General features: G+C 39.5%; 1 protein-coding gene across 2 annotated transcripts; it reads right to left on the bottom strand.

Moving 5' to 3' along the window:
- Positions 1–9,446: 9,446 nt before the first annotated feature.
- Positions 9,447–20,034, bottom strand: SOHLH1 (spermatogenesis and oogenesis specific basic helix-loop-helix 1). Of its 2 annotated transcripts, XM_031954972.1 has the most exons (9): positions 19,857–20,034; positions 19,096–19,227; positions 17,803–17,950; positions 17,374–17,477; positions 16,593–16,658; positions 16,239–16,354; positions 13,095–13,332; positions 12,398–12,477; positions 9,447–10,257 (listed from the first exon to the last, which is right to left on the bottom strand). In XM_031954972.1, exons 1-9 carry the CDS (start codon positions 19,934–19,936, stop codon positions 10,001–10,003), a joined length of 1,221 nt encoding a protein of 406 aa, XP_031810832.1. In that variant the 5' UTR covers positions 19,937–20,034; the 3' UTR covers positions 9,447–10,000. The 2 variants fall into 2 exon arrangements, with proteins under 2 accessions (XP_031810832.1, XP_031810833.1); XM_031954973.1 differs by lacking the exon at positions 16,593–16,658 and having other exon boundaries at positions 9,449–10,257.
- Positions 20,035–26,626: the final 6,592 nt, after the last annotated feature.

Genomic DNA, 26,626 nt, shown 5'->3' with positions numbered 1-26,626 from the left:
AATTTATAGAAGCTTTTGTCTCTGCATTTTTTCAATCAATAGATAATACTTTGCCTATTATCTTGTGGAGAGTTTATAGAATTATTTGAAAGCTGTAAAGGAAAGTCAGCAGCAAATCTACCTTTGCTGATCACAATTTAAAACATGATGTTTGCCTATTACTGTCTGGGAATTATCTATAGTTTTGATCTAACTATGCTCTTGCACTTTTCCATTAGCACAAAGTAACAAGAGTTCACTAAACGTGGCTGGGATAAAAATGGATACTTAAGAATACCACACCAGTCATAGTTCCTAGGGTCCTTGGTATAGTATATAGAAAATGGCCTTTACCCAAGGATCTCCCATGATTGTAAATTCACTTTGTCAGGTTACTCTACAGAAGTTCAAAGTTTATGGGATGTGAAAGCTCATCTAATCCAGTCCCTGTCTGAAAAATATTTTCTCATGCAACTTACCTATTTAAATCTATCCAGACCAAGGCTGGATAAAAAAAAAATGAATAAAAGTAGAAAAACAAATAAGATTGCAGGGAAACCCACACCTTCCCAATGCAGCTCCCTATATCTGTGGATGTTCTAAAAAAATTGTTAGGAAGTTTCTCCATACACCAAGCCTAAATTTGCCTTTTGGAAGCTAATAATCACAGTTGCAAAGCCTACAAGGGATCTTGGAGGTCATGTAATCCAATCTACCCATTTAAATGTGAGGAAACTGAGGCTCAGAAAGATTACACAATTTGTTCAAAACATGAAAGGAGCAAAAAACCAGGATACAAATGAGTTCCCTGACTCCAAATTCAATGCTCTCTCCACCATATCATGTTGCTTCCACCAATTCCTAGACCTAATTTTAGAGACAAGCCGAAGAGAAATACTTCTTTCATCTGAAAACAGTTCAAATAGTTGAAGAAAAGTTCTCTTAATTCATTTTTCCTCCCCAAATCCTCTTTTTTCCAAGTTAAACATTCCTCATATGACATAATAACAAGATCCTCCATCATTCTGATTCCTTCTAGTTTATAAATGTCTTTCATAAAATATGGCACTAAAGCAGAGTGCTTTGGGCATGAGGAATATTTTTCATTAATGCATGTTTTTCATAACACAGAGAACTTTTTTTATATTTTAAGGAAAACATTTATTGAATTTCTAATCAGAAAAGATAAGTTTTATTCATTGGACAAATAAAAAACTAAAACTTGAGGAAACATTTTTAAATTAATACAAAAGCCTTAATTAAAAGTACTTTGTGAAGTTTTCCTTTTAATAGAATGCTTCCATTCATCCTAGCATACATTAAATTCCTTTTGGTCTTATTTTGGCTGGAAAAGTATGTTTTCAACTAGACTTTACTTCTCAAGCCTAAATTTTGCTATTGGTGGAGTTTAAAGAATGGTAACCATGAAGAACATCTTTTTTAAAAAATCTAAAAAATACTCCTTCATTTCTTTGCCCATATCAACCAGAATCTCAGAACCACATACAATAAATTAAACAACAAATAGAAAAGTAGACAGAGGAATCAAAATGAAGCAATCTGATGGGAGAAAGGGACTGCAATTAGGGAGAATAGAATTGTATTCAGCTGGGATAACTGAGATAACCCCCTGGAGAAGTGAAATCTGTTCCTCTCCAGCCTAAGGATTCTTTGCCTCTAGGCACAGTAGGCTTGACCATTTCACCTCCTGAGAGTACTTACAAAACAGTGTCCATTCATACACTGATGTGGGAAACTAGAGAATGTGTAACTAATATGCAAGTCACTAATACAGGTAGACAATGTGTGATCTATCACCCAGGAGAAGTAGTAGCATCAGGTTTACTGATACAGACTCCTAATAAGCAATCTGGTGATATTTGTCCAGATTTGGACTCCCAGCAACAGAATCCAGAAGCAGTTACAGCTCACCATCCTATGCTCACTATCTATGTAAATGGCATACCACTGGAAGGGTTGGTAGACACAGGTGCAGATTGTACAGTCATTAGGGGTGCCAGCTGGCCCAGTCACTGGCCAAAGATTAAGGCGACACCTTCATGTCTGGCATAGGAGGATCAATAACAGCTGAAGTTAGTGCTACCCCTTTGAGATGGATATTTGAAGGTGAAACAGGCATTTTTACTCCTTTTATAGTTGAAAAAATTCCCATCAATTTGTGGGGAAGAGACATTTTACAACAGTTAGGATTACAAATGAATACTTCGGCAGGGCTTTTTAGGCAGGGCTGCTGTTAAAGGCCTCTCATCTGTTCCTATTCAGTGGAAAACTGATACACCAGTGTGGCTAGAACAGTGGCCCTTAGGTAGTGATAAATTCAGGCCTTATTAGATATAGTACAGGAGCAACTTGACCAAAGACACTCACAACCTTCTCTAAGTCCTTGGAATTCCCCTGTATTTGTTGGAAGGAAGGAAGGAAGAAAGGAAGGAAGGAAGGAAGGAAGGAAGGAAGGAAGGAAGGAAGGAAGGAAGGAAGGAAGGAAGGAAGGAAGGAAGGAAGGAAGAGGGAGGGAGGGAAGGGAGGGAGGGAGGGAGGGAGGAGAATGTTGACTGATTTTAAAAAAGCAAATGAACAGATGGAAACTATGGGAACTCTTCAGCCTGGACTTCCATCTCCTACACAATTGCCTAGAGAATGGCCTTTTTGGGTTATAGACATTAAGGATTGCTTCTATTCTATACCTCTAGAAAAGGAGGTTATGAAAAGATTTGCCTTTTCAGTGCCCAGCATTAACTTAGCTGAGCCTTATAAAAGATATGAATGGACAGTTTTGCCACAGGGAATGAAAAACAGCCCTACTATGTGTCAAGTGTATGTTGCTGCTGTTCTTACTCCAATAAGAAAAGCATTTCCAAAAGTTATGTTATTACATTCCATGGATGATATCTTGGGATGTGCACCTGAGGAGCAAATGTTAGAAGCATATCTACAAAAGACCATAGAAAGACTAAGGCACTACAAATTGCATATAGCTCCAGAAAAAAGTTTCAGAAATTGATAGGAGATATTCAATGATTGCGTCCAGTGTTAGGCTTGACTACCTATCAATTGCAACCATTATATGACGTTTTAAGGAGAGATACTGCTTTAGACTCACCATGCCAGCTTACAAAAGAAGCTCAAGAGTCCTTGAGAGAAGTTGAACTGACTTTATCCAATGTGGTTGAGTCACTCAAAAGCCCTTTGAAATATCAGTTTTTGCTACACAAGAGGCACCCACAGCAGTCCTTCATCAAGGAGACAGTGTGATAGAGTGGGTGAACCTCCCGGAACAACCGGAACAAAGCCTTACTCCTTACCCAGTGCTTGTGGCTAGAATTTTATTAAAGGCCATTAAGCGGCAGTACAATTATCTGGGATAAGACCTGACAAGAAATACACCTTTTATACCAATGCACAAATTAATGTATGCTGTGAAACCATCCCAGAGTGGCAAATTTCATTGGCCACAGCTCCAAATTTTACACATGGGTCTCCAATAAAGATAACCCGGGTATTACATAATTGGCAATGGATTTTTTCATTATAGCTTTTTATTTACAAGATATATACATGGATAATTTTTCAGCATTGACAGTTGCAAAATCTTTTGTTCCAATTTTTCCCCTCATTCCCCCACCTCCTCCCCCAGATAGCAGGTAGACCAATACATGTTAAATATGTTAAAATATAAGTTAAATACAATATATGTATACATGTCCATACAATTATTTTGCTGCACAAAAAGAATCAGACTTTGAAATAGTGTACAATTAACCTGTGAGGGAAATCAAAAATGCAGGTGGACAAAAATAGAGGGATTGGGAATTCTATATAGTGGTTCACACTAATTTCCCTGAGTTCTTTCGCTGGGTGTAGATGGTTCAATTCATTACTGCTCTATTGGAGCTGATTTGTTTCATCTCATTGTTGAAGAGAGCCACGTCCATCAGAACTGATCATCATATAGTGTTGTTGTTGAAGTATATAATGATCTCCTGATTCTGCTCATTTCTCTCAGCATCAGTTCATGTAAGTCTCTCCAGGCCTTTCTGAAATCATCCTTTTGGTCATTTCTTAGAGAACAATAATATTCATATACCACAATTTATTCAGCCATTCTCCAATTGATGGGCATCCACTGAGTTTCCTGTTTCTGGCCACTACAAAAAGGGCTGCCACAAACATTCTTGCACATACAGGTCCCTTTCCCTTCTTTAAACTCTCTTTAGGATATAAGTCCAATAGTAACACTGCTGGATCAAAGGATATGCACAGTTTGATAACTTTTTGAGCATAGTTCCAAATCACTCTCCAGAATGGCTAGATATATTCACAATTCCACCAACAATGTATCAGTGTCCCAGTTTTCCCACATCCCCTCCAACATTCTGCATTATCTTTCCCTGTTATCCTAGCCAATCTGAGAGGTGTATAGTGGTATCTCAGAGTTGTCTTAATTTGCATTTCTCTGATCAATAATGACTTGGAGCATCTTTTCATATGGCTAGAAATAGTTTCAATTTCTTCATCTGAGAATTGTCTGTTCATATTCTTTGACCATTTATCAGTTGGAGAATGGCTTGATTTCTTATAAATTAGAGTAAATTCTCTATGTATTTTGGAAATGAAGCCTTTGTCAGAACCTTTGACTGTAAAAATGTTTTCCCAGTTTATTGCTTCCCTTCTAATCTTGTCTGCATTAGTTTTGTTTGTACAAAAACTTTTCAATTTGATATAATCAAAAATTTCTATTTTGTGATCAATAATGATCTCTAGTTCTTCTTCAGTCATAAATTCCTTCCTCTTCCACAGGTCTGAGAGGTAAACTATTTTGTGTTCTTCTAATTTATTTATAATCTCATTCTTTATGCCTGGGTCATGAAACCATTTTGACCTTATCTTGGTGTATGGTGTTAAGTGTGGGTCAATGCCTAGTTTCTGTCATACTAATTTCCAATTTTCCTGGCAATTTTTGTCAAACAGTGAATTTTTATCCCAAAAGCTGGTCTTTGGGTTTGTCAAACACTAGATTATTAAAGTTATTGACTGTTTTGTCCTTTGAACCTAACACATTCCACTGATCAACTAGTCTATTTCTTAGCCAATACCAAATGGTTTTGGTAACCACTGCTTTATAATGTAATTTTAAATCTGATACAGTTAGGCCACCTTCATTTGATTTTTTTTCATTAGTTCCCTTGAAATTCTTGACCTTTTGTTTTCCATATGAACTTTGTTGTTACTTTTCTAGGCCATTAAAATAGTTTTGGGGGAGTCTAATTGGCATAGCACTAAATAGATTAGTTTAGGTAGTATTGTCATCTTTATGATATTTGCTCACCCTATCCAAGAGCATTTAATATTTTCCCAGTTGGTTAGATCTGCCTTTATTTGTGTGGAAACTGTTTTGTAGTTTTGCTCATATAGTTTATGATTTTCCCTTGGCAGATAAGATTCCCAAATATTTTATACTATCAGTAGTTACTTTACATGGAATTTCTCTTTGGATTTTGTTAGTGATATATAAGAATGCTGATGACTTATATGGGTTTATTTTGTATCCTGCAACTTTGCTAAAGGTGTGGATTATTTCTAATAGCTTTTTAGTAGAATTTCTGGGGTTCTCTAAGTATACCATCATATCTCAGCAAAAGGGTGCTAATTTGGTTTCCTCATTACCTACTCTAATTCTTTTAATCTCTTTCTCAACTCTTATTTGGCAACGGATTTTTGAAGAAAAGGTTTCTAAGGTTCCTCTTAAAGGATTAACTATCTTTACAGATGCATCCAAACATAACAAATGTATATTCTCATGACAGCTATAAAGAGAGTAGTCAGAACTCCTTTTCAGTCTATTTAGCAAAATGAATTGATGCAATCACTCTAGCTCTTATTTATTATCCAGTAGATATAAATATAGTATCTGATTCGGCCTATTCAGTAGGTGTGGTACAAAGAATTGCCACAGCCCAAATAAAATTTGTAGCTTTCAATACATATCAGCTCTTTAAGGGACTTCAAGAGCAAGTGAGAAAGCATCCAAGTAAGATTTATATCTTTCATGTCCACTCACATAGTGGACTTCCAGGTCCTATTTTTTATGGAAACTCAAAGGCAGATAGCCTTCTAACTCTATGGGCCAATACTCCTTTATTTCAGGCAGCCCAAGAATTTCATTCTAAATATCATCAGGCTGCTCAAGCTTTACATTTGCAATTTGGAATGACAAGAGAGGAAGTTAGGAGCATGGTAAAAGCCTGTATAGCTTGCTTTCCTTTCCACGCTCCTACACTTCTTCCAGGGAAGAACTTTCATGATTTGAGATCCAATGAAATTTGGCAAATGGATGTGATCCATTATAAATCTTTTGGTCGTCTGTCTTTTATCCATATTGTAGTAGCCGCTTTTTCAGGATTCACTTTTGCAATACCAGCAGCAAAAGAGACAGCCCGAGTGGTCACTGAGTTCCTTATTCAAGCATTTGCAATTATGGGTGTGCCACAAGCAATAAAAACAGATAATGGACCTGCATATACTTCTAAATATTTTGCACACTTTTGTGCACAGTATCAGATTTTACACACTACTGGCATGCCCTTTAATCCTCAAGGACAGGCAATAGTAGAGAGGAGAAACAGACATTAAGATGCTCCTCCAAAAACAAAAGAAAGGGGGAGCCACAGGTAATCCTAGAGAACTTCTAAACTTAATCCTTTATCCCATTAACTTCTTGATTTTTGATAAAGATGCACTGGCTCCAGCAGACAGATTTTATAACCCACTAGAAGGGCAGTGTCCAGTGTGAGCAGCTCCACTATCTTTAGATAATCACCAGGTGATATGGAGAGACTCAGAAAGTGGTGAATGGAAAGGACCGGATAGGTTAACTGCTTGGGGGAGAGGGTTTGCTTGTATCTCTACAGATAGAGAAGCAATCAGATGGGTGCCAACGAGCCGTATTCACCTTGTCCATCAGAGAGAGAGAGGGAGAAGGCCCTTGAAATGAAGAAGACCCAAGAAACATTGGGTGGTTCCATCGCTGACTGTACCCACCACTGAAAGAGCACAGCAGTTATGGCAACTGACTCATGGACACAAAAATTGTTAATGAGTCTGATGCAGGACTTCAAAACCCTTAGGAATCATTGGATTCCCTGATACATGAAGTAATGGACAATAGATTGATTTTGGACTATCCCTTGGCTGCTGAAGGAGACATATATGCAATTGTTATTTATATACCCTCCTAGGATTTATGGACATGTATAATTCCTCATGTTGATTCACATTGTTTGTTACATCACTACTAGCTTGTGTTATATTGCTATGTGCTTGTGTAATACCTCCCATGCTGATGGATTTATGTATACCTGTTTCAATTGAGACCCTTCAGCCCAGAGGAAATCTGCTAACAATATCTGGTTTGGCTCATTTCCTTTTTGGTGTTCTCACCTCCCTTCCTGAGAAGTCAGGGAGGACGTGCCCACCTGTGTTCTAAAACAAAAGAAAGTGGGAGATGTAGAAGACCACAGATATTGGAGAACTCTGAGAAAAGTATACTTGAAGCAAAGGTACTTACAGCAGGGTGTTAACTCAGTATGATTAATGAGATGATGGTTCTCTAGTTCACATATACTCAGTATTTAGCATGGTGATGTAATGGTTTTCTAGTTCACACATACTTAGTGTGCTATAATGATGTAATAATCATACGAGATATTTAAGGGCTGAGAGGACTGGAAATAGAGACATTCTTCTTTGACCATCCTCCTGGTGGCTATTCTGCCTCCTGCACTCCTCCACTAAGACCAAGAATGGTCCCGAGATCCTCCAGATAGCTAACCCAGACATTACAGTACTCCACCTCTAGGACTCTCTATCCCTGTGCAAAAACTACAGAGAACTCAGAATTTGCCATATGAATAAAATCTAATGGGTATTTTCCACCATGGATTCCAATACTATGACTGATCCAGAACTCAAACTCCAACACACAGTTCCTTTTCATTTCAGGGCTCAACACTGAGCCAAGCCACAATGGCCTTACCACTTGTGCTAAGCCTTACACCAAACTAATGCTCATTCTCTATCTGGGATTTTTTTTTCCAATTACAATCTCTATTTCACCATTCCCAGAGACTAGTTATTATCACTTTCGCTTCTTAACTCTAAGTTAAATATGCCTTAAATAAGCCTGGAGCACAAAAAAATAGCTACAAGTCCCTGTGCCCACACAGCTTTGGGGGCATGGCTATTTCATCAACTTTGGAATGCTTAGACTGATTCAGAGTTATTTTGACCATAGGCAACTATGGTCAGCTATTAAAAGCTGTACAAAGTCATTAGGAAATTGAGTCTTTATTAGTCTCAAGAACCCTCTAGTTTCCTTTATAACCCTATATGTTTTACTATGCATATTTAATAATATTCTAGGAAGGTATCCATAGGCTTCACAAATTTCCAAAGGAGTCCATGGTATAAAACCTGTCTGCATCTCAAGTTCTAAAGAGTTGAGCAACTTTTTCTTATTTTTATTAATCCACCATCAGCCTTGGTTCTCTAACAAATAAATGAGGCAGATGATATCTTTGGGTAACATCTCCCCAGATCTACTAACCTTCATATCACTGCCTTCTATCTTGACCCTGGTTATCCTTTAGAAGTTTCTTTACTGGTTCCTTAGAGCTAAGAAGAGATTGGTTTAGTCACATTGGGAATGCTATCATAGAGGCTGGTTCGTAGATTCAACCATAGCAGATTGAATCAAGCTCCTATATCAGAAGTTAGATTAGATAACCCCTGAGGTTTCTTTTATCTATGGTGCTATACAATTACGTAAGTTTAGATACTTCATTGAAAATATAGACCAAAATCCACTGTGAAAGCTTTTGTCCTGGTACTATAATGGGATGATCCAAAGTCCATCCAGGTCAAACCAAAAGGCAGAACAGGACTGAGAACAGGCCCAAAAAACAATTCTCAGTGTTTATCACAAAAGAATGACATGGGATTCAGGAGCGGGAGAACATACCATCTATAGTTCTGGACAAAGCATTAGGCAGGACCAGACAGAATACAGTCCCAGAGACATGTCTGACTCTCCGTTCCCATACAAGCTTTCAACAAAGCTTCAAGACTCTGAATATCCAGTTAGTCAAGACACCTCTGTCGCTGCAAGACATGGGGAGACTGGGCCCATTCACCAGAACAACAAGCACAACTCAGAGCAGGAAACAAGGGCAATGGCCAAGTAGATACAGGCAGATGGCAATATATCCCATTTGCCTCTTCAATATAGAATACTGGTCAATGAATCCATGATAGTAGACTGTCAAGATAATATACTAAATTAATCTAGAGTACTTTGGGCTGGGATTTGGGATATGGGTTAGTTCTGCTTTTAATTTTCAGACTTCATTTAATTTTTCTAGGAATTAGTTTTTTCCCCAGCAAGTGATTTTAATAATCCCTGCCCTCAATTTCTTCACAGAAATATTGAGAGGAAAAGAAGTAAGACCACCAGAAAAGTCTATTTGCAGGAGTTATTTTTTATCATTCTTACTCTCTCTCTGGGTCACATACCCAACAAAACAGTACAAAGAAAACCATTGACCCTCCCCCAGAGGACCAAGAATCAGAGTTATTTGTGGATTTAATGGTGAAAAGACTTTCTCAGGAACAAAATAAGATTAGATGACTTTCATCTAACTCCATCAGAATTGCCTGATTAAGCTTTCACTCTGATCCACATACTGAATTGTATCAATTATGCAAAAGTTACAAAAGTTTTGCTTCCTCCAAGAAAATTGCTTCTTCTCTTTAATATTCAGTTTTCACTCCCTATGGCCCACCCTCCCTCTCTCAAATTAGGCTGCAGCTGCAACCCAAACCCAAAATAAAGTGCCCAGATGTATATTCGTTTCTGTGCTGCTGCTTCAAAATCTCTATTTTTCTGTCTCCTCCCACCCTCAACCTACTTAGCAGTGATTCCTTCAAGACTCAGAAATTACACAGCTCATAACTCATAGGGAAAGAGATAAGGAAATATGCTGTCTACTTCTTCCTGGGGAGTTAGGGCCACAGATGTTGAATCAAATTCCAAATGGTCCAACATGCTTCTCTGAGACTCTGGGAGGCAGGACTCTGGTTCTGGCAGGAACTCAAGCTCTGATTTGGCAAGGAGCTCATCTTGGGAACCAGTCTTGGCATCCATCATGAGTGGGGTCGTCATGGAACAGGTTTGGGTTCCACTGCCTTTGGCATCCTTGGACCCTGAATCAAATGGGAGCAGGGATCAGTGAATTATGAAATGATATACTTTCCAAATCAAAACCCAACTCCCAGGAGATAGTGTGGTGTAAAGGAAAGAGTGATAAATTAGGAGGCTTGGGTTCTAGACCTCTCTCCATTACTAGATTTCTATGTGATGGCAGCAAAGTCACTTGGCTTCAAGTGTATCACCACTTTGCAGTGCACATCTTTCTTGCCTACAGCCCTAAGCTTTTATCCAAGGCTCAGCTCATGGACCATCTTGCATGAGAAGGATTTTTTGGTTGTGTTACCTTAGACAAGTCATAACTTCTTAGCATGAGTTTTCTCATTCATAAAGACTGTAGTAAGGATCAAATGAGATTATGCAAATATAGAGCTTTTCAAAAATTACAATGCTATACAAATGCAGGCTATTATTTCCTGAGTCCAAGATGTTAGTCCACTGGCTTGCTCCTCAGATTATTACTCATATACTTAATTGTTTACAAGTTATATGAAGATTCCCTAAGGATGTGTGTGGATGTGTGTGTATGTATTTAGTTGTCTTAATATCCAACTCTTTGGGACCCCATTTTGGGGTTTTGACAAAGATACTGGGGTGATATGTCATTTCCTCCTCCAGCTTATTTTAGAAATGAGAAAAGTGAGGCAGAAAACTGTGTGAGACAGTCACACAGCTAATAAGTGTCCAAAGACAGATTTTAACTCAGGAAGATTTTTCTGATTCCCAACCCACTCTCTCTACTCCAGCACCTACCGGTCCTCCTTAAGGGTAAGAACTGTCTTTGTATTCCTAGTGCAGAAAGTCAGTCTAATATAGTAAATAGAAAGAGACTCAAAGCCAGAAAAACCATGGTTCAAGTCCCAACTTAGACCTACTTGGGCAAGTGATTTAACCTTTCAATACTATAGACTAGAAGTGTCAAACATATACCCCAAAATATTCCTGAATTATGACTGATTCTCAATTAATGCATCTGGGAAACTCTTAACAAAATAAATTAAAATACAATAGAACATGTAATGTTATTATGTAAGGTTTTTTTGGTTGTTGATTTTATTTCTTGCTGAGGCAATTGGGGTTAAATGACTTGCCCAGGGTCACAGAGCTAGAAAGTGTTAAGTGCCTGAGACAGATTTGAACTCAGGTCCTCCAGACTTCAGGGCCAGTTCTCTATCCACTGTGCCATCTAGCACCCCTATTAGGTAAGGTTTTTAAAGTTAATATGTGGTAGCCTGGATCCTGAATCTGGTTTACTGGTCCTGGTCTGAGTGATTTGTTACCATTGCTCTAGGCTACTCACTGAGACTAAGTTGCAGAGAAGGTGCCAACCTGTGTTGGTGGATGGAGCTTCCTTATCTGGAGGATCCCTACTTCAAAAGAATCAGGATCAGACCCTCTTCTTCTCCCTAGTGAACAGCACACTGCCTTGAACATAATAGGTGTTAATGTTTCTTGGACCAGATACGTGAAAATGTCCAGACATCTGATTTCATCAATATGATGCTCCCTCCACTAATGTAAATCTCTTACTCTTCCTGGATTGTTTTTCATGAGTTGCTATGAACCCCCCCCCCCCAAAAAAAAAAATCATCGCCTTGTGGCCGGGGTCCATGTGAAAAGTCAGGTTGCATAGAGGAAGACAGGTCTCCAGATAAGACACCAGATGCTAACCCCATCTTTAAGAGTCTGTCCAATTTGGCAGGAACTTGTGTTCTAGTGCCCTAGAATTCTAAATCTCAAGTCACCTCCACACCCTGATACTACAGAGAACTTTCAGGGCATATGCATGTAAGTATAACAGATTTATCTCATGAATATTCACAATGGTCTTTAAATTATACATTATTTCTACTTTCTAGGAGATTGAGGCTCTGAAAGAGACAAAGATTTTCCTTAGATCATAACAGGTCAAAGCTAGAATTCAAATCTTCTGATTTTGTTTCTGGAATTATACTCACCCAACACACACATAACATACACATACTTCCCTCCACCCAAACCTCAAGGCCCTTCTCTGCTTTGGAGAGCTGCTAGAAGTGAGAACCAAGTTCTCCCTGCAGAGAAAGCTCAGATTCTCCTTCCTTTCCCAATGTACCATGGCAAATCCTTGTCTGACAACCCTCAGAGATGCCCTACCTTGCTCTCCAAGCCATCGGTCAGTGTGAGCACCCAGCAGAAAAGGCATCTCATCTTCTACTTCAGATTCTGACACTGATCTGAAATTACAGTCAAAAAACAAAAAGAATCTATTTGTGAATTTTCTATTCATTAACAACACATACACATTTGGGCTGTCTTTCTTGAAGGGGAATTACATTTTCCAGTCAAAAGAAATGAAGGGGAGATGAAGAGTAATTCAGATCAGAAGGCAGAATGTTACTTGCAAGAAAAAGAAAGAAAGACTATAATAATAGATCTCTATTATTTGAATATTACATCCATTTTCTAAATTATCCATGATTTTTTTATCCTTGGCTGACATCATCCAAAACATTCCCCCTACAGCCCTTCCCACGTCCCAGCTGCTGTGTGCTCAGAGAATGCAAACTAATTTTTATATCAGGCAAAGCAAAAAGATAATTAGGAAAGGAAAACTGTTAAAAAAAAAAAACACCCATCCACAGAAAAATCAAAGTTTATTATTTACTATTTTGGATTACATGTACTCTATTTACCATTTGTATGCATAATGTGAAGTTTTACATTCCCTGCACTATGCCCAAGCAAAACTTGTCTAAATTTAGGTGACCAGGAAATAGGTATGAGGCTAAATGAGGATTTGCTTGGAAGTATGTAACTACACATGCAGGGATAAATACACAGGGGTTTGTACCTGGTATCCATCAGGGCATCAGAAGGCTCATGTGTGCTCTTCAGTAGCTGTTCTTGAGACACGGCTTCCCCAGGACAAGGCCCTGCCAGACTTGCCCATTTCCCTCCTGTTGAGGTCTCTAGAGGAAAGGCTGGTGGCAAGAGCAAAGGCCATGGCAGAGAAGGATTTGTTCCACAGGAGCGCACAGGAATATCAGAGAGACTCAGATCCTGAGGCAGCAGGGTTGAATCTGAAAGGCCTTTCCAAAAAAACATCACAGTCAATACCACATAAGAGAATAGCCTCGATTCTCTGGATCCCCTTTTGAGTCAGAGACCCACTTTCCACTGAGCTCAGGCCCCAGGATAAAATCCTGTCCTGACAGGAAATATCAAATCTCTTCATAGACTTTGTTTCTTTGAGAGTCAGAAAATGTAAGAGACTTGCCCCAACATCACAAAGCTTCAACCCAGCATGATTCCCAAATGCAAGCCATCAAAGCCTTATACTCTGCACCTGGGAGGGAACCAAAAGAACAAAACAAATCAGCAGCTATAAGAAGCCTTCAGTTGAGCCTGAGGTCATACACCAGATACACGGGGAAATAGGAAGAGGAGTGTTAACAAAAAGCTCTGGGCACCTGGATATCAGATCTGGAGTCAGAAGATGAGTTGGAATATACACTCTTCACCTCCCAGTATGACCAGGGGGCTGACCATTCACCTCATCCTCTCAGGCCCAACTAGATGGTCTTGCAGATCCCTGGCCATGCTAAATCCTCAGATCCTACTACCTGAGGGGATCAGGTTGTGAAGGACAAAAAGGCAGAGAGTTTATATCTGAATTTATGTCTGATTCTTGAGGCAATGGGGAATTATTAGAATTCACTGACCCAGGTGGGGGTGACTTGGTTAAATCTCCTATTTAGGAAGATTCATTGGATAGCTAAATCAAAGACGGTCAAAGTAGGGAGAGGTGAGGCAAGAAAACCAACCATAAGGCTACTGCTATAATTCAGGAATGAGGTGATAAGGGCCTTCACAAAGTGATGATGGTTGTTCATTCATTTCAATCATGTCCAACACTTTGTAACCCCATTAGGGATTTTCTTAGCAAAGATAGTGGCGTGGTTGCCCATTTCCTTATCCAGCTCATTTTACACATGAGGAAACTGAGGCAAGCAGGATGGGGTCACATTGCTAAGAAGTGTCTGAGGATGGATTTAAACTTAAGAAAATGCGTCTTTCTAAGTCCAGGCCTGGCACTTTACTCACTGAACCACCTGCCTGCTTCTGCAAATATATTATCAAGGTAAAATTAACAGGACTTGGCAACAGATTAGCTATTGAGGAGAAATAGATGTTTGAGAAATTATGACTAACACCTGGGCTTCATGGCTAGGTGACTGGGAGGATGGGGGAAGAGGCTTTAAAAGAGAAAGAGTAAGCTCACTTTTAAACAGACTGAATTAAATATATCTATAGGGCATCCATTTCCAGATGTCCAATAAAGAATTGGAGATGTGAGAGTAGAGTTAAGGCTGGGGAAAAATCATCAGCAAAGAGATGATAATAATTGAAGCCATGGGGGTTAATAAGAGAACCAACTGAAGCATTATAAAGATGGTTCAAGATGGACCAGGAAAGATCTGGGGAACTGGGGCAGCTAGGTGGTGCAATGGTTAGAGCTCCAACCCTGAAGTCAGGAGGACCTGAGTTCAAATCCGATCTCAGACACTTAACACTTCCTGGCTGCGTGACCCTGGGCAAGTTACTTGACCCCAATTGCCTCAGGGAAAAAAAAAGATCTGTGGAACAACCACTTGGATGAAGATCTGACGTGAGAAGGAATGGTCAGATAGAGGAAGAACTAGGATAGAACAGTGCCATAGAAACGAGACCAAAAGTATCTGGGAAAAGAGGATCTTCCACATTGTCAAAGGCTAAAGAGAGGTCAAGAAGGAAGAAGACTGAAAAAAGACCATTAAGTTTAGCACTTAAGAGATCATTAACTCTGAAAAGAGCAGTTTTGCTTGAAAAATGGATGAGGCTGTAAACTAGACTAGAGGTAAAAAGACAATGTGAGAAAAGGCAATTAGAGGCATCAGTTACCGATGGACTTTTGAAAGAATTTAGCCACAAAAGGAAGAAGAGATATGGGACAATAGATAGAACAGACAATAGATAGTTCAGATCAAGGTACAATTTTTTGAGAATGGGGAGACATGGGCATATTTGTAGGCTATAGGAAAGAAGGAAGTAGACAAAGAAAGAATGAAATGAGAGAGTGAAGATGGAGGGAGCAGTCTGCCAGAAAAGACACTCCAATCCAATTATCCAATAAATATTTATTAAGCACTTTCTATGGGCCACGCACTGGGTGCTTGGGTGAAGTACTGAGGATATAATTAATATTATATTGTATATTAACATTGTACAATAATACTCTTATGTATTGTACAATTAATATGGGGAGAGGAGAAACAAGAGGGTATCTGGTTCCAGACAGAGTGGCAAATGTAAAGTAGAGTGAATGCATAAAAGCTTAAGCAAAAAAGAGGAACCCAGGAAGATTTTCCTACTTTTGATAGGGAAAATGATAAATGTCTATATTTTAAAAAAAAGCCTATGTGAAAGTATAAGAAAGGAGAACCCAGAATAAGGTTAGTACTATAAATAAACAAACAAAAAACACCTGTGTTTTCAATGCCCCAAAGCTCCAGGCCTCGGCTTTGTTTTAATTTTCCCTGGTCCAAGATATTCAGGTCAACCTATTGAAGGATTTATATATTGGGAACATAGTAGCAACTTTATAATTGAAGGCAGTTGGGGTAATCAGGTTTACTTAATAACTAGCTCTATTAGAACATATCTTCATGGTCAATAGAGAATGGACATTGAACTTCTAGCCACAGCACAGGTCATGTGCCAAAGGGAAGTAGAGGCATCAATTATGGATGGACTTTTGAAAGAATTTAGCCACAAAAGGAAGAAGAGATATAGGACAATAAATAGTTCAGATCAAGGTACAGTTTTTTTGAGAATGGGGAGACATGGGCAGGTTTGTAGGCTATAGGAAAGAAGGAAGTAGATAAAAAGAGAGTGAAGATGATAGAGGAAGCAGTTGAAGGGAAAAGGTTTCCCATAGACTCAACTCCTGACTTACCTTTTTCAAAGACAGAATATGTGCCTTCCAAGGCTTTATCCACAGGCTCACCCAACGTCAGTGCTGGTTTACTAGTTTCCACAGGAGTGGCCGGGCAACCTGGTAATCCCCTTTGTCTGACCAATGAAAAATACAATGAAAGATACTCTAAATTTATGACTGATCCAAAATAAATTTTCTAACAGAATTTCCATATTTGTCTAGAACTGTGAGGAACTGATCATAGCATGGAGTCCAGCAAAAAGCTCTACAGCTAACATGGGTACATTCAGTACATATGTGGTACTTTCTACCATATGGCCCCCCTCCTACCCAGGTCCCCAGCCATATAAAGGGGCCCAAACTTGAAATTACATTACAGCCTGTAGAAATGATCCAATCATTTCCAATTCCTCCTCCACTGCACACAGCAAGAGCTGTCTAAAATACAAAACATATCTTATGTTCACATGGTCATAAGCCTCTCTACCTTTAGCTAAGTTGGTCTTTGAACAAAAGACTCCACATCAAAGAATCTTCAAACTAGATGGTCATACTTTTCATTTGTTTGACATAAAACATGAAAATCCAGAATCACCTCCCTATCCAGGCAAGGGATTCAAAGAGAACTTTTGTGAAAGATTTATTTAGTAATCTGTACTTAACAAACTATCTTCAAATCTGTCAAAAGAGTGAATGTAGGTAAAGGTAAAATTTTCAAGTCACAAAAGTAAGTAAACAGCAAAGGCTAAGGCTTCTGGCTCCCAATCTAGAGTCCTGAAGAGTATCTGAAAAGGATATAATAGTGCATTCGAATTTCATCAGCTTTATAAATGTGTTGAAAGGCATGATGACATAATGGATATAGCCTCAAAGCAGGAAGACCTGGATTGAAGTCTTGCCTCTGATACATATTAATTGGTGATTGAGCAAGTCAATTCACCTCTTAGCTCCTCAGACAACTCACCCTATAAATTGCAGAAAAGGCACCAACCTGCTTTTGGTAGAGAGCTTTATGACAACCAATGAAATCACCTGTCCAGTCCCCATTCTTATAAATAAGTTACATTATCCTGGAATGGGGGTAGAAGTGGGAGGGAGGGGAGAAGGAGGGAGGAAGAAAACAAAGAAAAACATTAAATGCTGAAATATTAACCTGGTTGTATCAAAGGTTCTCGTCTCTGAAATCTGCTTTCTGGTATTTGGAATCAACACATTCTTCTGCCACTTCTGACATACCTCCTCCGAGGGAGCAAGAATCTGTAATTTAAACATTCATGCACAGAGCCAGCACCCCCAGCAGGACCTTGGCAATGGGAGTAGGAAACAGCAAGATACTCTGAAATGAAGTCTTTTTGGAATATATGCAGAATCTACAGGAGGATTCCCACACAGAGGGAAAGTGGAAACATTCTGCAATTTGAAAGAAATGATGTGTTGGTCCCTGGGCATCAGTCATGATGATAAATTGTAATTTAATAATCAGGACTGAAGATTCAAACCCTAAAAACACATCATTCCTCTCCTGATGCAGGGAGGCTTAGTTCCCCATATTGGGACACATCACATAGCAATTATAACTCACGGTACTCTGTTCTTCTGTGGGCACAAGAGTCCGAGCAAGCTTTAGATACTGAACAGCCATCTCCAGGATAGAGGCCATGTCCTCTCGACGACCTTCAAACTTGGGCAGCAGGATTCGGAGCCGCTCACAACTTACAGAGATTCGTTTCCTGTTTTATACCCAAGCACAAGCATCCCCATCCCCATATAAATAAATAATCCGTGTTTGAGTCTCACTCCTCTGGACAAATAACTGAGACATACAAATGGAAATAAGAATATTTATAACTTGATAGTGCTCAGTTCACTTTGTCCTACATGGTATAGTGCTGCTTTAGTTTTGTGGGTCTGAGTCAATTAGCTCCATTACATGTCCAAAGAATGACTCCTTAACCTTGACCACAAATTAAACTCCCTAATCTTGTATTTTGAGGATTTGTAAGTCTAGACCTATGATTTCCTCAGTATTGGGAGTTCCCTTAGAGCAAATTCCCTCTACCATTGAATATAAACAAGTTGTATAACCTGTCACCCTAGAGAGTTGCCCAGGAACATGAAGATGTTAAATGACTTGCTCAGGGTCCTATAGCCAATACGTGCCAGGATTTAATGGAGGTCTTCTTTAGGCTAGTTTACTATCTCTTCTACATCATGAATCCTAGTTAGCTATTTCATATTTAATAGGAGAACTATGTAGTCAATAAAAAGGGTAGATTCCCCCCCCCCTTCTCCAAGATAGTCAAGGAATCCTCTAGGACACTCCTACGAGGCTTCACCAGAATTTCCAAATACCCAGACGTTTCCATTCAGACCCAACAAATGGTTACTTCAGAAAAAAATTTCAAGGGCTTTAACCATTTGTCAATTCTAAAACTGGCAGGTGGGAAGGAAGTTAAAATTATCAATTGACTGCCATTCTACAGTTTGAAAAAAAAAAAAACCTGAGGTAAAAAACACCAGAGTAACAGTTATATGGCATTATGTGTAAAGGTAGGCACACAGAACCCTGGGGAGCACTCAGTGCTACTTTCTTCTGGGTGCTAATGGTCTAAATAATAAAATACCACCAAGTCATCTTCCTCATCTTTAAGTCCAGCAATGCAGAGATTTTTAAAAATTCCTGGTGTGTCCTAATCTTTGAGTTAATCCTTTTGGCAAAGAAGATAAAAATCCATTCTCCTGTCTGCTTAAGACCCGGTCAAAGAGTACAATTTCTATATTTTCTCCTCCTAAGGGACCTGCCCGGCTGAATGGCTGATAAATTGACACAAGGCTGTTCTTTGACCCTCCCCCTGCACAAGGGGCAAGCCCTCACCTTCTTTCTCTCTCAGTGATAGCATTCTGCTTTCGGATCTGTACCTGGGCAACAGTGAAAGCCTCCGACATATCCTGGGCCAGTCCAGAGTCCCCAGCACCCTCAGAGGCCCAGGCACTGGCCCTCGGGGAGCTGAGAAGAGGAACCAGGGAGAAGAAGACGGAAAGGGAAAAACACAAACACCACACCATTAAAATTATCTGCTCAGACCCCCAGTTAGGCTATGGAGCCCCAAAAGGCTAACAGCCAAGACCCCAAAATAGGGCAAGTGTAGCTTTTTGGTGTGAGGTGAGGGCCGGTAGGTGCACAATCTCCAGCGCTCAGAATGGCCTCCTCTCCCAGGCTGTATCTGAAGTCTCCCTTATTCTTCCTCTCGCCCACCCCGCCCTGTTTCCCCAGACCTACCCATCCTCCCACCTTCACCACCCCTTCCCCAAATGCCCCGAGGGAGGAAGAAACGGTGGCCCGGGTTGGGGGTAAGGGTCTATGGGGGAGCCCTAGCAGCCATCCGAGGTCAGTGACAGGGCACTGAGGTAAGGCGGTATTTGGGGTCGAGGCAAAGGCCCGGCTATCAGAAATGGCTGTCCTGGAGGCTAAGGAAGGGGGGGTCTTGAGGGGCAACAGATGCCAAAGGGCAAATGTCTGCTGAGGCGGAGGAATGGGAGAGGGGCAAAATCCCGTGATGCTGCTTCCCCATCCTTAGCCCGAGCCGAGACCGTCTCCTTAGGAAAGAACCTTTCCCTCCACCTCTGCTTCCACACCTGTGCCCAGTAGAGGCGGGATCCCTGGGTTCTCCCAGGCCGAAAGGTCCTTGGCTGGAGTCCGGGTCCCAGGCGTCCATGGCTCAAGCTAGCTACAGCCGAGCCTCCTATATCGCCTCTCCCCCGTCCCACGCCGCCCCTCTCCTCCCCGAGACCGAAGCGAGAAACACGGCCCTCCTCCCCGCGCCAGCCACGCAGTCTCCCATCCCCACGCAGCCCGCCCCTGCCCACTCCGGCCCGCCGCGGACACGTGACCCGCGGCCGGAGCCCTCCACTTGGCCCCGGGCAGCGAGGTTCTTGGCCGGACAGTGATGGAAAGCTGAGGCGGGACGGGGGCACTGGGTACTCAAGCCTGGGGCAGAAACGGGGGGATGGGGCGGGGCGTGGGAAGGGGAGCATCTTCTTGGGGAAAAAAGCACAATCAAATCAAAGTGAAGTGAGGGGGAAGAAAAAGGGGACAGTCAATATGTTGAGGAATCGGTCAGAGGAGCTGGAGTGTAGACCCGCAAGGTTTCAGAGATTGAAACTTTTCTTTAAATTCTTTTTTTTCTTTTTTGAATATTTTTCCCCAATTACATCTAAAAATGGTTTTTAAGATTTTTTTTTTTAAATTTTGAGTTCCAAATTCTTTCCCTCCCTTTCCTTGTCCAGCTCCCTGAGTCAGGAAGCAGTTTGATATAGCTTATACATACGCAATCATGCAAAATCCTATTTCCATATTAGTCATATTGTGAAAAAACACTTCTTTCTTTAAATTCTTAAAAATTCCTAGTGAGTGATTAATATACTTGTTCTATACTCGTCCTAGATAATCCAGGGAGAGAACTAGAAATGATGAACAAAGTTACAGAGAAGCGGATTCTAACACATCTTGATGCTAAGGAGGAACTTCCTAATAATTAGAGGGATGTGAAATAATAACAACAACAATAAGAACAACACTACTATTTAAAGTACTCTGTGGGTACTTCCATCCTCCTACACAGAATTTTCCATTAATGGTAGAAATTTCTTGCTTGTCCTTTCTAATCTGTCTTGACTACAGTCAAGTCCATGCCAGCTGAGTGTAAAATTGGGACAGCCTGCTTTTTCAAAAAGATTTCTAGCTTATTCTTTGCAAGCTGGAGGGTTGAGAAGGACAGCTGAGACCACCTACAAGGGTCACTAACTACCTTCCATGTCTTATAGCCTAGCATTTTCAAATCTTGATTGTTTCAAAAACCTCTTTTGTATCCATCCCTCTTTTCCGCCCCAGTTGCAAAAGTCTTCTAATTGGTCTTCCTGTTTCCAGTCACTCCCCTCTCCAATCCACCCTCTATACAACTGCCAAAATGATATTCCTAAAGCACACCTGACCATGTCCTTCCTTTGCTAGTATGTAACCATGAATTCCTCCTCAATAGCTCTTTATGTTTCTAGAGTAAACTACAAAATCTTCAGCCTGGTGTTTATAGCTCTCCATGTTCGTTTCTACTTGTCTTTCCAGCTTTATTTCACATTAACTACTTCATCTACTTACCATTCCAGGCAAACCAGCTTACTAGATATTCTCTCAAATATACTCATTCCTCCATTCTGTTTCACAGTATACTTAGATTCCTTAAAATATAGTCTAACTGTCCCTGTGTATATAGGAAGCATTTTCTGATCCCCTCAGATTATGAGTCTTTCCCCTTTTTTATCCTATCCTTATCCTGTTGCCCTAACACAACGTAAATTTCATGAAGACAGACTGTCTTATACCTTTCTTGGTAGCTCAAGTACTTAGCACAGTGCCTGACACATAGAAGAATTAATAAATACTCGCTGACTGATTAATTTAAAATAAATCCTTATCATATTTAACTAAATGACATAAAATATTAACCACCTACTGACCAAACCTTTGGTAAGACTGTCTTAGGTTGGCTGAACACTCACCCTATCTATGTTTATAAATAGGATGGGCTGCTATGTAAGTGAACAAATTTCTGATTTTTTTCTTTATGAAATTTAATTTGAATTATTAACAAACACCTTGAAAATTGTGAGTGATGATATAGTATAGCACTGGGTTTAGAGTCAGAGTAGTGTTACACATCTCAAAACCATGTGCCCTAGGCTGGGGAAGAAAAAATATTATATCTGTGCCATTTAGGGTTAATCCAAGCCAAGGAGACTCAGTGGGTGAGTAGCCTAAGGTCACATAGCAAAATAACCACAGAACAGAGAAGACAATTTCTGTCCCTCAACATCCCTCTTCTTGATCCATCTGCCAGACAATTTTGCCAAGTTGAAGAATGTTGTGACTCTTAGTTTCAGTGGTGTGATTTACACATAGCCTTCAGCACATATCCTGCCTTCTATTTTTACCAGATGGTATGAAATAGAAAGTATGGGGTCTTCTTCTTTTTGGAAAAACGCTGCTCAATTCAGGGAGCAGATGGGATCATTAGATTCAAAGCAAGAGATCATCCTGGGCAAACATAGCTCATTTGGCAGAGAAAGGAAGTGAAAGATTAGAGAGGTTAACTGATTTGTCCAATGTCATGCAGATAGTAAATAGAAAATTCATACACAGATTTTCTGATTCCATATCTGATATTCTTTCTATTATACCTCATTATCACAATGCTGAGGGATGTAGGATCATAGATTTAGAGCTGGGAGGAATGCCAGAGATGATCTAGGCACTCATTTTAAAGAAAAGGAAACTAAAAAAATCTAAAGAGTTAGGTGAACTAGTAGTCAAACCAAATTTTACTCTACATACTCTATCCTGAATATTTCTTGACTCTGCTGGATATCCAGCACTGAGCTACCTCTAAGGGTGGGAGAAGAAAATACAGTTTCAGTTTTGGTGAGACTTGCCTTTTTGGGGAAACAAGTTTTATAACTATAACAGTAAGAAAACACAAAACATAATCATGTTTAAACATGGGGCTAAACAGAATAAGCAGGGCTCTGATGTGTGAAGAGATAGTGATTCCATATTTTAATCCTTTCCTACTAGATGGCACTGTGGGGCAAATTTTCCATTTTCCATTGCTAAAAAGCTATGTAGCCTCCAGTATGAATTTTATTTGCTAATAATATGTGCAATTATCTCTAATTGATTAGCCAGCAATGCTAATTCTCCTCTGCCCCAAGGCAGATGTGACAGGGTTATTTTGCCCTGTATTACACACAATAGGGAATGTATGCCATAGAGCACTGGATTTGAAGTTAAGAAACTTAAGCTTTTCTCCTAGATTTGCCATTTGCTATCTGTGACATTGAGTAAATCAATTTCCTTAGGGCCCCAGCTTCCATATCTATAAAATAAGGAGTTTAGTTTAGATTATCCAAGTAAAGATCTTCTAAATCTAAAATTCTATGATGTAAATGATTTTTCATAATCCTGGAAACACAGAGAGCAAAAGGGAAACATAGGCAAGATTCTAACATGTTCCTGAGCAGCATTGAATGAAGGAAATGAGTTGGAAGAGCTAAAGCCATTTCTGGGGAATCTCACCAGAAGTTAAAAATGTAACCTACTGGGAGCCAATTAATTGTGTGTCTCCAGTTTACCTTTACATGCAATAATTACATTTGTCTTTTCTATCCCTTGAATATAACTCATCTGAACTTGATGATATGAATTCTCCATCTTTTATACACATGCACATACACACACACACACATACACACACACAGACCAATTTTGGTCTCACATCTGGAAAATGTAATAATTAGAGCATTCAACATTAGAATGCCTTTTCTTAGATGTAAGTAGCACTACCATCTTTCTCCACTTAGAAGGATTTAAAGACAAAGTTATATGACTCCTTATTATAAAAGTATGTTATACAAGGATTTTTTATTCTCTTATTCCTGGGCATCTGTATAGAACAGTAGACAAAAGTATTAGGCCTGGAGTCAGGAAAAACTGAGTTCAAATGTGACCTCAGACATTACCTGTATGACTCTGGGTAATTTAATCTGTTTGCCTCAGTCTCCTCATTCATAAACAGGGATAATAATAACATGGGTTATTGTTGTTGGCTCACATAAAATTATTGTAAAGCACTTAGCATGATGCCTGGAACATAGTAAATGCTATATAAATATTAGTTGTTATTCATTTTTCAGCTATGGACTGGAATAAATGGCCTTTGAGATCCCTCCCCAACCTGAGATTGTGTAATTTTTTGAAAGCATTTCTAAAAGCTAGAACAACAGTTGAAAAGCTTGTCTTCTGATATTGAAAGGACTTTCAAGAGGAATTAGACTTTTGCAGCTGGGTCTCACAAGGTAAAATTAGAAAGAAATAATATGAGTAGCAGAGAAGGGAAGATTCAGGATTGATTTAAGGGAATACTTCCCAATGATCAGAAATGTCCAAAAATTAGAAAAGGCTATCTTTTTTCCAATCAGGAACCCATTTCCTTCTGATAGAGGGTCAAGGGCATGTTAAACTAGATGGCCCTTGAGATCTCCAAATTTTATTGTAATATCTGTATTTTTTTCTGATTGCATCACAATGTGTCAGGGCTGGGAGGGATTTAGTCAATTTAGTCTACTTCTCCATTTAATAGATGAAAAAAACGAATCCTAAAAAGTTGAAACAACTTGGCTATAGTCACAAAGCAAATAAGTGGAAGAGTCAAAATCAAACCAGAGTCTTTTGACTATGAAGTTTTGTGATTCTATGAAAAAAAATTTAATAGAGAACTATGAGCCAAATATGTTGAAGGGTTGAGAGGTACTGAGGCATAATTTGGGGTAAAACTTCATATCTGAAAGAAATAAAAATTGTTTCCAAAGCTCTTGTAATTCAAAGTATGTATGATTCAAAGCCTGGGAACAAGATCGGGGCAGGATTCTTCATGATCCTTTTTCACGCTCTAAGTGCCATGAATGAGGTTGTAATCAAATTTCATTTTGTGAGTCATATGGCACCCACAGTTCTGTTTGTAGATGGAAAAACACTTGAAGTTTGTCAATAATAATCCCTACTTACTCTTTAAAAATCAACTCAAATCTATCACCTCTACGGAATCTTCCTTGATTCATGCATGTATATCACATAGGATTTAGTTGTGTTCAACTTTAATGAACTTTTCAGGTAGTGTTTTACATCATGCATCTCTGTTTTTATATTTTATAGTCCTAATAAACTTTAAGCTGGATGAGGGCAGGAACTTTATTTTTTGTAATTCTTCAAATACCTATCACACAGGTCTACACACAGTTTTGTTGTTGTTCAGTCCTTTCAGTCATATTCAACTTTTTGTCACCCCATTTGTGATTTTCTGGGCAAAGATCCTGGAGTTGTTTGCCATTTCTTTCTCTAGCTCAGTTTATAGTTGAGGAAACTGAGGCAAACAGGATTAAATTACTTGCCCAGGGTCAGATAGCTAGTAAGTGTCTAAGGTCAGATTTGAACTCAGAAAGATGAGCCTTCCTGACTCCAGGCCCCTATACTCCATCCACTGCTTTCCCTATCTGCTCCTACCCACAACAAACTACATACAAATGCCTATTTGATGAATTAATGAGTAATAATATATTTAATAATATCATACTTTAAGATTTTCAAAATACTTTTCTCACAACCACAATAATTATTATTCTCTTTGTCCAAATACTTGGCAAGTCACTCAACCCTCTCAGTTTCCCCATCTGTAAAAAAATGATCTGAAGAAGGAAATGGCAAACCACTCCAGTATCTTTACAAAGAAAACCCCAAATGACATCATGAAGAGTCAGGCATGATTGAATAGATGTGAAAATTAAATCTCAGAGAAATTAAAAGACTGACCAATCCAATGAATAGCTATTAAGAAAAAGGCTAGGATTTGCACTCAAGTTCAATTTCAGCACTCTTTCCAAAATACCAAGCTGTTCCCCTCATTGGGCCCACTGTTTTATTACCAATAGTATTTTCACTGATCATTCCAATCATTTTTCCTCAGTTCTCATCACTCTTGATTTCTGTAATATTGGCTACTTGCTAACTACCTGGATAGCAATCTCTCATGAATATTCTTGACATTAGCGCTACTGGAGCTACTCTTCCTCCTTCTCCTCTCTCTCTCCCTTTCTCCCCTTGGGGAGTCATACCTTTATATGTGGAAGCTCTGTCCAAAGGAATATAAATTTTAATCAATTACATTTCACAAGATATCTTGGGACTTGGAGACTAGGATTTTTTTCTTCCCTATTTATTTATTCTGTCATTTTGTTGTTGTTTTTAACCGGGACAGTAACTAACTTGTTTAACTCATGTAGTTTTCGTTTATGATTTCCTGAAATATAAGTCTTGTAAACCAGGCTCTGATAAAGCCCATTGGGATTCATATGGAACTACTTGACCATGCCTTTAAATCCCAATCACTCTGGCTCCCACTGATTGGCCAATAATAGGGCCAGCCAAGCCTCACTTGCTCATTGTTTGGGTTTTGATGGCTCAGAGTGACTGTAAAATAGCTTCAATCTCCCGGACTGATTCTTTTGTGAAGTCAAACTAGGCCATCTTTTGCCTCGATTCTTACTTAGCCTTTAATCACTAAATGGGTGTTGCCTCAGATAAATAGAGAACTGGGAAAGACCTTGTTTTAAAAAGCCAAGGCCTCCTACTGCATCAAGGCCCTCACCATTTGTCCTGGCCTATGTGTTCCCACTGGACTCCTATAACCCTGGAGAAAAGAATGAGACTGATGACTTTGCACAGGTCTGCCTCACTTAAATCCACTTGCAAGTCTTGACATCTGCCTCCTGATGTCATTGGTCCTCTCTGAGAACAAACA

This window comes from Sarcophilus harrisii, chromosome 2, assembly GCF_902635505.1.
Source record: "Sarcophilus harrisii chromosome 2, mSarHar1.11, whole genome shotgun sequence".
Taxonomy (NCBI): domain Eukaryota; kingdom Metazoa; phylum Chordata; class Mammalia; order Dasyuromorphia; family Dasyuridae; genus Sarcophilus; species Sarcophilus harrisii.
This window is presented reverse-complemented; position numbering and strand designations above follow the sequence as displayed.

Coding starts and splice junctions, on each gene's coding strand:
- SOHLH1 (XM_031954972.1), bottom strand. CDS start 19,936: ATGGACGCCTGGGACCCGGACTCCAGCCAAGGACCTTTCGGCCTGGGA. Junction 17,478..17,802: donor CCACAGAAGAACAGAGTACC/GTGAGTTATAAT, acceptor TTTAAATTACAG/ATTCTTGCTCCCTCGGAGGA. Junction 16,659..17,373: donor AGAACCTTTGATACAACCAG/GTTAATATTTCA, acceptor TTTGTATTTTAG/ACAGCTCTTGCTGTGTGCAG.